Source organism: Thermobia domestica, chromosome 7, assembly GCF_964235325.1.
Source record: "Thermobia domestica chromosome 7, izTheDome1.hap1.1, whole genome shotgun sequence".
Lineage (NCBI taxonomy): Eukaryota > Metazoa > Arthropoda > Insecta > Zygentoma > Lepismatidae > Thermobia > Thermobia domestica.
The window spans coordinates 289,916,586-289,929,616 of record NC_137460.1 but is presented as its reverse complement, the minus strand read 5'-3'; the positions used below and the strand labels follow the sequence as shown (position 1 = coordinate 289,929,616).

At 36.2% G+C, this 13,031-nt stretch overlaps 1 protein-coding gene across 1 annotated transcript in view; it reads right to left on the bottom strand.

Moving 5' to 3' along the window:
• Positions 1-922: 922 nt before the first annotated feature.
• The window catches only part of LOC145691022 (uncharacterized), a 36,103-nt gene continuing 23,994 nt past the window's right edge, over positions 923-13,031 (bottom strand). Inside the window, exon 3 of the mRNA XM_081766564.1 lies at positions 923-8,463. Within this exon, the coding sequence (XP_081622690.1) occupies positions 7,386-8,463 (1,078 nt within the window). The 3' untranslated portion in view covers positions 923-7,385. The remainder of the gene's footprint in view (positions 8,464-13,031) is intronic.

The window sequence follows — 13,031 nt, the reverse complement described above, 5'->3', positions numbered from 1 at the left end:
GAAATTACAGTGTTGCCAGAATAACAATTTCCCTAAAATCTAAGTTAAGGTAGCGACTAGAGGAACGAACTCAACTGCATTTGATTACGTATCATGTTGTTTTGGTTTCCTGTGAACCACTTTTTAAATAATAGTTGTATTTAGTTTGTAATAAACAAAATAGTTTTAACATACAGTTATTAAAACTAAATAATAATGCTATTTAAAAGTAGTTCACAGCGAACCAAAACAACACAATACGTAACCAAATGCAGTTGAGATCGTTCCTCCAGTCGCTGCCTTAACTTAGATTTTAGGGAAATTGTTATTCTGGCAACACTGTAATTTCTATGGATAGCAACACTGAAAATTCTTCAGGTTCATATTTTCTGTTGTAGAATAACATTATCTATGATTGTGGTAAGTTGCATGTCATTATCTCCTTTCACTTATGAATAAACAAGCAAAAAAAATGGTAAATTTTGCATTATTTTTAGTAGGGCAGGCGCTTAATGATGCAGATCTGTATTTACATTTGGCGTCAACAGATAAAGAAAAGCAAAACAAACAATAAAATGCTACCATCTATATTTTTGGACAAATCACTTTCAAAGTCCAATGCTTGTTACTTTTTTCATTGCATCTACTGACCATTTGAAATATAATAGTGACGAATGCTTTGGAAGATTTCCAATAAAAAGATTGCATATGGTCAATTAGCAACTTAGCTACTCTGTATCAGAGATAAACTTAAATTAGAATAATGGTCCTGGCAAAATATCATGATAAGTGCGTAACTTATAGAGTAAAAACTAATACATTTTTAAATAAATATGGAGAAATTACAAAAATGAAGCCAAGTTTACAGGTTTCACTGTACCCATTACACAATCTCTTATAAATAAATAATGTCATACTTTATTAGAATAAATAACTGCAAGGCTAATAAGTTAGGTATTTATTAATTATATAACGTTCTTGTTGTAATATAACGTTCTACACTATGTATACAACCTGTACAAATCTGTGTGATCTACTGAACACAAGACATAAATAAATAAATAAATAAATAAATAACATCTGATGTCTATGTTTAAAGATGTGATTGCCATGGACCCTTATATGAGTACCATTAAGACAATTGTTTGGGCTCCGAAATAAGATTTCCTTTACGCTATGTATTATTTTCCACACATTTTGCACTTGTTATCTGACATGCTTGTGACTTTTTTCTCACATTAACTTATCCCCAATTACTGTTATTGCTTATTAATCACGTTGTAAGATGGGCATAACCTGTTATGTACTACATACACAACAATTTTACTATCTTGAGCGTGTGGAATAATACCCAATAAAAAAAAGGTACTCAGTCATGTTTTTAATACAATTAGCCCTTTAGAGACGCAAAAAATATACGCTCTAGACACCATACAATCCTATGACAGGATATTGAACGACTTATTTAACAAATTACACGCAAACGAGGCTTATTAACAACACAGTCCACTCCGCCCAGATGTGTTTATATACCACAACCGCCCTATCCTTCCAGATGTTTATATACCACATTTGTGCTATTCATCCGTATTGTGTTTAAATACCGCATCCGTCCAGATACTCTGTTTATATACTACATCCGTCCTATTCGTCAGATGTGTTTATATACCACATCCGTCCTATCCGCCCAAATGCTGTGTTTATATCTCACACACGTCTTCAACGAAACAACTGATTGTGTGTTTATATACCATCCATATTTCTAAAGGGTATTTCACGTGGAGTAAAAGTTCTAGCATTGAAAGATGAAGTGAAAAGAGTATCCTATCTATACCAGTACTGTCAAAAATAAACAGAACTATTGGAAGGTTAGTTAAAGGTTACACTAACCTTCATTGTACACACAATATACCTTTATATATAACACTGTCTTAGGAGTAATAACCTTGAGGGAATTACGTAGTTCATATTAGAGTTCATACCATTTGTCACAACAGCTTTGGAGGCCATCTTTAGGGACCTTCATAACCCTCGTCGCAGACGTCCTGACTTCACCACCTGAAACAATCTCTGCCCTTCGTGAAACTGTTTACTTTTCGCAAAGAGGGAGTAATTACTTGGGACCAGATCCGGAAAATATGGAGCTATGGAAGGAAAGCATTGTTGTGGTGGAGGAACCAGTTATTGCTTTGCCACAAATAAGATCTTTACCGATGAACTGCATCATAAAGATGATGAAGAACAGCTACATATGCATGGCGACTGACAGTACGACCTTCAGGAATGAATTCGAAATTGATAACGAAGTAAACTTCTAGCACAGCCTTTTCCTTGAACCTGTCTGCAATAAATATTTCCTAGACAGGGTGAGAAAGGTGATTTCAAGTCGACAACTGCCGTTTGAATTGTGGGCTGTACAGGAAATAGGATGACTCTAACCAGTAATCACCTTGTTCAAAAAATCTAGATCTGGTCCACTCCATTGTTGAATTCTCCAGTGATCACTGTGCGCTCCTCCCGTTGTTCACATACACGTGGCTCTGCAAATCATTCGAAAAGATAGGATAAACCCAGCCATGAGAGAGTTCTGTCACGTTTGCCACATCATCTATGGACAGTGTGTGGTTTCGTCGGACCTCCTCCTGAACTCTGGCCATGATTTCTCCCGTTCTAGCAGATCGGAATTTTTTTACGTTTAGGTATGCATAGGGGTACGAGTTTTTCGCACTAACAATTTGAAAATTTCGAATTTTGTTTTTCATATTTCGCGTTTTGTCACACTTTCCAAATAAAGTTTTGCACTTTGTATCTCTTGTGGAAAAGACACATTAATATATACGATCCAGAAAGATAAAAACCATCATTTTCGAGCACTTTTGATTTAGTCTGGATGTTTATCTCCAGCTTCCCCATCACAGACAAAGTGTTACGGATCAGCACAATCACAAGGAAATGAATTGACACAACTGAACACGTCAGCTGCTTCAGCGTGTCATTCTAAAACGCAGACTTTGAACAAAGGTGACGGCGCGTTCAATTTGGCGCCAGCACTGGTGACAAGACAGGCAACGTGTTTTATGCGGTTGACCATGGCTAGCTAATTAAAACAGCTCCTCCCATCCAGCTGCGATAATAATAGCTAACGCACAACATGTTCTTTAAAGCCGTGTCCAAATCACTCAAAATGCACCGTTCATGCCTTGTTCTACCGTTCCGTCAGCGGAAAACTGGCGTTTTTAAATTAATGAAAACAGACGTACTTTTCAAATTTCGCGTATTGTTAGAAATTTCGCGCAAAACTGCTAACTTCGCGTTTTATCAATGAACGGAAACCAATGAAAATACACATAGAATATCATAAGACGTCAAGAAACTGAAAATTACTTAATTCTGAAGCATTTCGTTTTATCGCGCATTGCGAAAAACTCGTGTGTCTAGGTATACAACTACTTGTGAATTGCTTGTATCACTCGTGAATTTGGGTTTAGAGCAATGCTTTCTCCCCGTACGCTTGGCGTAGCAGACCAAAGTCTTTTGCAAATGCCTTAGCCAGTTTAACACACACAATTCTCACCCACTGATCTTGAAGCGTCATCTTACCATCCCGACGGATTGCGGTATCAGCACCAGCTAGCATTCACCGTAACATGGTTATCTTGATAATTCCACAAACAAAGTATCCACCGACACATGGCATAAAATACCAGCTAATTCCTCTATACAGCCACAAGCCAATCTTTGAGTTTTACATCCCAGGGTTGTGCCGGCTACGATAGAGGAGACAGTGATAAAGAGAAATGAATAAAATGGTGGAATAAAGAAAGTGGGAGGAAATGGAAGAACTCCGAGAAAACCCACGCAGTCGGTTTTTGTCCGCCACAAAGTTCACCTGGCTTGAACGGGGATCGGACCAAGGACCCCACGAACCAGAGGTGAACGCTCTACGGCTGAGCCACCACGGCCGCAGCCACAGACTGTTGTTGTAAACACAAGAGAGTGAGGGGAGGGGGGGAAGTTCACTTTATATTTTTACTGTACTAGTATACATATAATTTACACATTGTAATTGTCTAATAATCAAAGGAGAGAGAGAGAGATGGAAATCCTTCTTACCTAATTCAGTACATTTTACATTGCAGACTTATGGTTTATTGGCTGAAGGAAAAATCAAAGCGTTATTTTATTACAATACGCACTATCAAACACAGATTTGTGGTTTAAAGGGAGGAGAACTCTTCACAAATAACAGCCTTGTGCTCAACAGCCTAACACCTCTGTCTATTAGTCAATAAAAAGAATCTGAAAAAATTCTGATTATGGTGCATTCATAATTCTTACGATTAACCTTGAAATTGTAACGCGCAAAAATTGGATAAAAAGAGAATACGTAAAAATAATTAAATATTATCATCAATTCCCTCGAAAACAATTAATTTTTCGTCTACTGACAGATACTTTACTATTCTCAATATTAGTAAAACTAAACGTTTTGTTTGACTATGCAAAAATGAAGCCTTAAAAGTGCGTTAACCATAGAAAAATTCATCACAACTCGAAAGCAAAGGTAAAGCTCTCTGTTTTCGTAACTATAATTTATCAGTGTTATGCTAATTATTCATTGTATTTTTAAAAACTGTATTTAACCAAGTACTACCTTAAAAATTGTCAATTACACATAACAAAAAATGGAGACTTTCCAAGTAGTATTCATACTATTACAATCGTTCGATTTATGTTCCTTGACTCGGGACGGTGAGCGAACCAGGAACCCGTCCCAGCAGATGTGAGCGTCTACAACTCAGCTACCATGCTCCTATGACGATGTATGAACGAGCGTTGATACTTAACTACACAGCGGTGTTTGCATTCTGAGCTCATGCAATGTTGCTGACCAGGAAGGAAGATAAAGAATGCGTTTCACAGATTTCCTTAAAAGAAATAATAATAAAACCGTAAGGTTGGATAACCGACTTAACATCAGCACTCTGCTCAACCCAGCAGTATGAGTTCCTCGTTCAGGTAGCAACCACTTCAGAGCGCAAATGACGTAATATCCCACCTTATAGGAATATGAAGTTATTTGTATCATATTTCAATTACGAAACAGCCATATCTGAAATACACTTATTATTGTGACTTTTTGAAAATGAACAGTTAAAAAAAAAAAAAAAAAAAGTGGTGGTACGGAAGGTGTTCAGTTCTGGGGATCCTCGTCCACCTTCCACAAAAGCATTAGGACCTTCTGTACCTCATGTGGAGGCATTGTTATTGCTAATTTACTGTTGCCTCGCAACTAAGACCACATGGGCAGCGACTCGATTAAAATCGTCGTCTACTCGTGAACGTTGTACCAGTTGGAAACGAAACAGATTCTGTGATCGTCGTCACAAAATCTTTCAAACTGTTGCAAGCAGAATGCTAAATTCGTGATTTGTGTGGTTTGGCGGTTTTAATACACGACGCACGGAACTGTCACTCCTGAATTAGTTTTACGTTACAGAAGAAACCTGTAATCTTATCGTATTGACCTGGCAGTTATGTTTCACACTGTCTTTGGAATGTACGTTGAACTGGAATAAGGGACAAAGTTTCCATATTTCTCTCTTCATGAACATGTAACTAACGCTCGTGCTTGGTGTGTAAGTACTCTTGAGTTTGATTCTCGAAAAAATATTTGTCTCAGATCAAAACCAGTGTAGAAGCTAAGCAATATGTGCCGTCTCATACAGGTTTATTCCTGAGAGACGGTAAGTCCAATCAATCAACCGAACCGCAGCAGAAACAGTGAAACGAAGTCTGAATGCGGAAATATGGAAATTTAAGAGACGAATATTTGTTATGTGATCACAGAAAACAAGTGCAATCCATACCTTTAAAAATAAAAGATTTTAAAAGCCAACGAATCATTTATAATAACCCTAGATAATGTACTGACGAATCCGAAATAAAGCAACTGATTGTATTCTCGACAACACGGCTATTCAAGTGAAAACACAAGCGTAAAAATTTGACGTGAATAGAAAGCGTGACGTGCTAGTTGGAACAGCAACAATGACTTCATTAATAAATCAATAGGGATCCCCAACTGCGATGTCGCTAAAGGCAAGTTCAGAAGGGTGACAACTGGAGGCAACTTTTCAACTTCAGAAGATAGCTGTAAATGTTAATGTAATTCATACGACTATAACTTACAAAAAGTCCCTCTTTTCCCAAAGCATAAACAAATTAAAAACATGATTGCTATTATGATCATTTCTTTTTCAAGACTAACTTGATAGGGGCAGTGGGAGTAATTATGAGACACCCCTCATTGATCTTTAACTACTGTAGGATAAAAAGAATTAAGAGCACAGGCATTTAGTAATATCCTTCGCAATCCTCTGTATACATTTTTAAGTTTCAGTATATACAAGCTTGGATATACCATTTTTTAAAAGAAACTCATTCAATAAAATTTTGTTTTGAAATTTAAAATCCTATCATTAACTCTTATATCTACTAGTGCAGTGTTGGTGGAAGCCTGATAGGTCAGCAGTTATTTCAATTACACTTTTTTTTTTTAATATCATTTTGATTATATGGAGGGTAAATATGACAAGCATGCTGGAATCTGTCTTTGCATTCTAGAATGTTAAGTTTCAATAATCTATAATCTATGATATGTATTATAGATATTATATACTATAATCTTGTTTCTTAGTAACTTCCAAAATTGTAGACCTACATTATTTTGCTGAAAATACCATAGGTTGCGTATCAATATACTTAAAAAACACCTCTATGGAACCCGAAGGTTCAACGCCGCGTTCACAAAAGCTCTCCACTGACTTCTCTCCTTAGTCTACTGGATCCTGTTTCTGTTTTCTTTTCCTATTTCTGCGAGATCCATCTTAATATTGTCCTCCCATCTGCGCCTAGGTCTTCCTAATGGTCGTAATTTTCCGATTGGTCTTCCAGTCAAGACTTTGAAAGCGCTTCTACTTTCTTACATTCTAGCTACATGACCTGCCCACCTAAGCCTCCTAGACTTGACGACCCTAACAATGTTGGGTAAATCGTATAAATTATGTAGTTCCTCGTTATGAAGTTTCCACCATTCCCCGCTCCCGTTCCTCTTGGGTCCGAACGGTGATTACGGTGATTCGAACTTCACCTTAAACTGTAGGTCCACGTTTCATATAGCCTCAGCGCTGAAAACGGACTCTAAATTTCAAACAAACACAATGACGAAGATCTTTGAAAATGAGTATTAAAATGAGTTGTTTACAGCATTTAAATAAGTATTTTTACAAGAGTTCCTTGTTTTAACTGACTCATCACATAAATTCAAAGCGTAAAAAAAAAAAAAAAAAAAAAAAAAAAAAAAAAAAAAAAAAAAAAAAACGCAAGCAACACCAAAAATCACGCTACGAAATTGGCGCTTCCAAAGATTTCAAATGCGTCTTTTTCACGTGATCTTGACACACTTTCTTATACTTAAAAGCTTGGCCACACACAGGACACACGAAAGGTCTTTCATCAGAATGGACTTTCATGTGAGTATCTAAAGTTGATTTCCTATTGAATGCCTTATTACACACAGAACATACAAAGGCATCTACGTTGATATGAACTGCTAGAATATGCTGCTTCAAACTCTTATGCGAGTAAAAAGAGCTTTCGCACTGATCACATTTATAATCCTTTTGATTGAAATGAACCTTAACATGTTGGGAAAACAGATACTTCTCATAAAACACTTTCTGACAAACGGAGCACACAAGCTTCCCTCTGCCTGTATGACGACGGAAATGTTTGTCTAAGCTCTTTTTACACGTAAATTGTTTCCCACATGTGTCACACGTAAGTATTACAGTCTCTGTATGTGTTCTTTCATGGGAAATGAGGCTTTCACTTTTACAAAACGCACGACTACAGTACCTGCAAGGAAAATCTTTTATTTTTCTTCTTGAATGGGATTTTACATGCATTCTATAGCTCTGTTTTCTTCCAAATACAAGTCCACACACACTACACGTATGCTCTTCCCGAGGAATATGAGAAAGTAAATGTTCTCTGAAACTCCCTTTGTCTTTGAAACTTTCGTTGCACTCGTTACAGTGAAATCTTTCCAGTTTGTATCTCTCTTTAGAAGCAAGTTTCCTCAACTCTGCTTTTGTCCTCTTACGCCCTCCTTTACAATTGCGTGACAGATGTCGCCTCAGACTCCTTCTTTGTAATTCTTTGCCACACACTTCACAATTCATCAACGCTAAACGCTCCTCCGAGATTGCACGCGCTGATTTTAAATCTCCTTCAAAAAGTTTATCTTTAAATATACTATGCACAACTGTTGAATTATTACCGGTTTTTGCATTTCCAGAAACTACAGCGTTTGCGTTGGTAGTAAGATGTTCTATATTATTCTTTACCATATTTTCCTTGCATATGTTAGTCTTCTGGGCTATCTCTGGATTGGCAGCAACATTATCTTCTCTTATGCACCTGAAAAAAAGATGGAAAAGTACTTAGGCTACTCTAGAATGCAGAAATTTTCAATTGTACACGCTTTGCTTTAGTAGACTTAAATCCGATTTAAACTACTTGCACTGAAAAGCAAAACGTTTATCGTAAAAATTATAGACTTCTAACAGTTTCGTCAAGTATCCACTTTGGCTTCATCAGATACTATAAAGACAAGGGTATTGACAGATTATAAATATAAGAGACAGCGAAACAATTCCTGAATGCTGATTGGCTACCACAGGCTACTTCAGCCAATCTCCTTCAATCACATAAACAGAATATAAAACAAACAAAATTCGCTAATCCCTTTCCCCCCCCCTGTTGACATCATATACATACATATCTAATTTATAAAATAACCTTTACAAATAACTTAAATATGAATACTAAATAAATAGTAAAGAATAAATAATATTATAAAATAAAGAATAAATAAATTAATAATTCTAGAACTTACAAAAATAACCTGTGCAGTTAGCATATTCAACCTTTGGTGGACACACACCATGTGCGTAGGTTTCGCTGAGGATCTCCCGTTTCCTCCCGCTTTCTTCATTCCACCATTTCATTAATTTCTCATCACCATCGTCTCCTTTAGCCTAACCGGCATAACCGTGGGAGGTATATATTCTCTTCTTTGTTAATATATATATCCTCACTACGTACTACAAAAACAGACATACAATAGAACAGACTTAATGTATTTACATTATTATGTCAACGTTACAACGACATAATAATAATAATAATAATAATAATAATAATAATAATAATAATAATAATAATAATAATAATGGTGCCTTCCATTTCAACTCAGGCAAAAAAATATAAAATTATACCATCACCATCTCAGCTATTGTTGAAACTTTTTTTATAGCAACTAGACATGTTTTTAAAAGACCCATATTTTTTGTTTTGTCGAAAAAAATTTTCCCGTCAAGTAATGGACCATCAAAGACGGGGAGTACAATTTATGAATTGTAGAAGACATGGAAAATGGTCAACTTCGGAGCCTCACCATTCGGCTATGTAGACAGGTAGAGTTATAATTCTTGTTGTGGTTTGTACATAGGGATATAAATAAACTATATTTTATTATAGTTTGGTTTGCGCATGCGTATCTTTTTGTACATAAATTAACAAATGAACGTCAATTTATCTGAAATGTCGAAGTTTGCGAATTTTTTTCGAGCACTTCCGGTTCGAATTTTAAAATTCTGTTTTCACGGTTGGTAAGACCTAGTAACCCGCTTTCCGAAAAAGATTTTGTATCGCTTGTGTGTGCAATCGTTTTGTCGCAAAAAAGTTCAAGAAATTGTAAAATTTTCAAAAATCGCCATTTTTGGGCGCCATTTTCTCGAAAACACCATCTTTTAAAATTCTGAAATTTTGTCAGATGGTTCAACTTTACATGAATAATAAGTACACCAAATACCATTCTCGACCAATGCATCATGAATTAACTGCAGCCTTTTAAAGTTACCAAAGTTTCGTTAACTTTGATGTCACAGTTAGCAACACTGGGAACAACGAATGTGCAATGATTTCATGATGTCTGTGGTTCACATTCATTAAATGAAGAATAAAAGGTTTTCTTGACTTTTTTTTATTATTATTATTATTTTGATCAAAAGGCTCTCTGAAACAGTAAAATGAGCCTCTCCCTACTCCTCCGTTTTCTTAAACCGAAATAATCTGAGGTGGAAACTACGATAACGAAACACACAAATTTCAAGTTCACTTACTCAAAATTGTCTTCGGAAACAAAATTTCACTTACTTTTTTTTACTTCTCTTATGGTCTCCTGGAAACCTGTACCCTGCTGAAGGTCTATGTGGAAGCATAAACAGCACTTCAACTTCACGTAATTCATGATTTATTCATCATATTTCTGCTATGCACCACTGGTTACCATACATATATGTATGTAACAAAAGTTCCTTTTTGTAGATTTCTTAAATCTACACTTTGAATTGCAGAAGTTCGATTTTGGGGGAAGCATGAAGTTAGTTCATGGTGACCCGTTACTGCAATAAAAACTTTGCCATTTTCCGAAAGCCAAAGATGACTTTGTTGAATACCAGTTACCGGTCGCATACTTTCCCTTTTTTTCTTCCGGAAGTCGAATTCAGTTCCAGGCAACAAAACGAGAGTGATACCCGGAGTTTGTACTTGCACTATACTCACGAATTCTTATGCGGTTTTAGTGGGTGGCTCAGTGTAGAGCGTTCACCTCCGGTGCTTGGAGTCTCCAGCTGGCGGTTCGATCCCAGCTGGCGTCGTGTGGGTTTTGTGGTGGACAAACACCGTGTGGGTTTTCTCGGGGATATCCCGTTTCCTCCCACTTTCTGCATTCATTTCACTTTTCTTCTTCTGTGGTTTTAAAACTGTGTATCTGTTTTTGCCTAAGGTTATGCCCTGTTGCCACATTCTTTACCCCCCCCCCCCGATACCGTCGCAGAAACTCTTGCATGGCCGGTTTCACTGCAAAACCACTGCTTGATCGGACCTGTCTGCATCTCGAAGATCTAAAAGCAATTTTTAAAATGGGATTCAGCACCATAAGAAATCACTGACACGGTTTGGGAAATTGTACACTTATTTTCACGTATTCAAACCTATTTCTACAAAATATATTTTCGCTTTTCTTCGAGTATTTTTAGAATCTTGACTATGGCTATGAGTACATGAGGCGAATCGTGTGTTTTATCGTCGTTTATTACAACAAAACTATCAGTTATTTCATATTCCGGTAATAACTCTGAATTTCACTTTGCAGAATAACAGTCCAGTTTTCAACGAAGTCCACACGAAGTAAAATAGAATTTGTTACTTGAAATTTTATACGATGCTTTTCGGTAGCAATTAATTCTCTTTAGACTTTCTTGATGTAGTCATGAATTACAATTCTTACAGTGAAACCAGCAATGTACGATACAAAAACAGAAAGTGCACAGTTTTTTAACGAGATCATTGTTTTCCCATATGGCATACCTAACACTTTCATTTTCATCAGGATCAATAATTAAAGACTTCACAGTTATTCCTTCTACTCCAGGACATTCACCACATTCTTGAAGAAGACAGTTGTCATTTTCTACGGATCATACTACTAAAGGAAATAGGTCACTCATGACAGCTTCAATACGGGCTGCACCTTTGATTTGTAGCAACGCAGTAGGAGCTAACTTAAAATTCACACAACACACACATACACACTTCCCTCGCAGGTTGCGGACTGACCCACTTCAGTCGAATACTATAAAATTCCGAGTGACCCATTCTCATGCTGGGATTGTTGTTTAAAAAGTCAGTAAATTTCTTTGGAACGCGTAAGAAAACGTTTCGAATTTTTAAACTTTTTGTCCTTTTTCGATCACTGTAATGACATCGCACTTAATTGAGGCTTTGTCTGGAGCATTCCAAATTATCACTGAGGTAATAGTTCAGGCTTTTTATAGATCATCAGAATTTATTGGATGGTCATTTTAAGTAAACTTAAAATATGTGTGTTTCGTAAACGTAATTTCCACCTCAGATTACTTCGGTTTAAGAAAACGGAGTAGGGAGAGGCTCATTTTACTATTTCAGAGAACCTTTTTGATCAAAATAATAATAATTGTTCCCAATGTTGCTAACTGAGACATCAAAGTTAACGAAACTTCGCTAACTTTAAAAGGCTGCAGTTAATTTATGATGCATTGGTCGAGAATGGTATATGGTGTATTTATTATTCATGTAAAGTTGAACCATCTGACAAAATTTCAGAATTTTAAAAGATGGTGTTTTCGAGAAAATGGCGCCCAAAAATGGCGATTTTTGAAAATTTTACAATTTTTTCTTTAATTTTTTGCGACAAAACGGTTGCACACACAAGCGGTACAAAATGTTTTTCGGAAAGCGGGTTACTAGGTCTTACCAACCGTGAAAACAGAATTTTAAAATTCGAACCGGAAGTGCTCGAAAAAAATTCGCAAACTTCGACTTTTCAGATAAATTGACGTTCATTTGTTAATTTATGTACAAAAAGATACGCATGCGCAAACCAAACTATAATAAAATATAGTTTATTTATATCCCTATGTACAAACCACAACAAGAATTATAACTCTACCTGTCTACATAGCCGAATGGTAAGGCTCCGAAGTTGACCATTTTCCATGTCTTCTACAATTCATAAATTGTACTCCCCGTCTTTGATGGTCCATTACTTGACGGGAAAATTTTTTTTCGACAAAACAAAAAATATGAGTCTCTTAAAAACATGTCTAGTTGCTATAAAAAACTTCCAACACTATCTGAGATGATGATGGTACATGCTCTGCCTGAATTGAAATGGAAGGCACCTAATAATAAACCACCTTCTTTTCTTCTTTTGGACTAGTATAGAATATCAAGATCCGCTGAAATCATGTTATTGTTATAAACGCGAATAATATTGTTTTACACATATCTGAACTTCTCAAAATTACTTGGGATCATTTGGATAATATTAAAAGGGATGGTGACACTAGCAACTACCTTACGCGTGGAAAAGATGACTTATA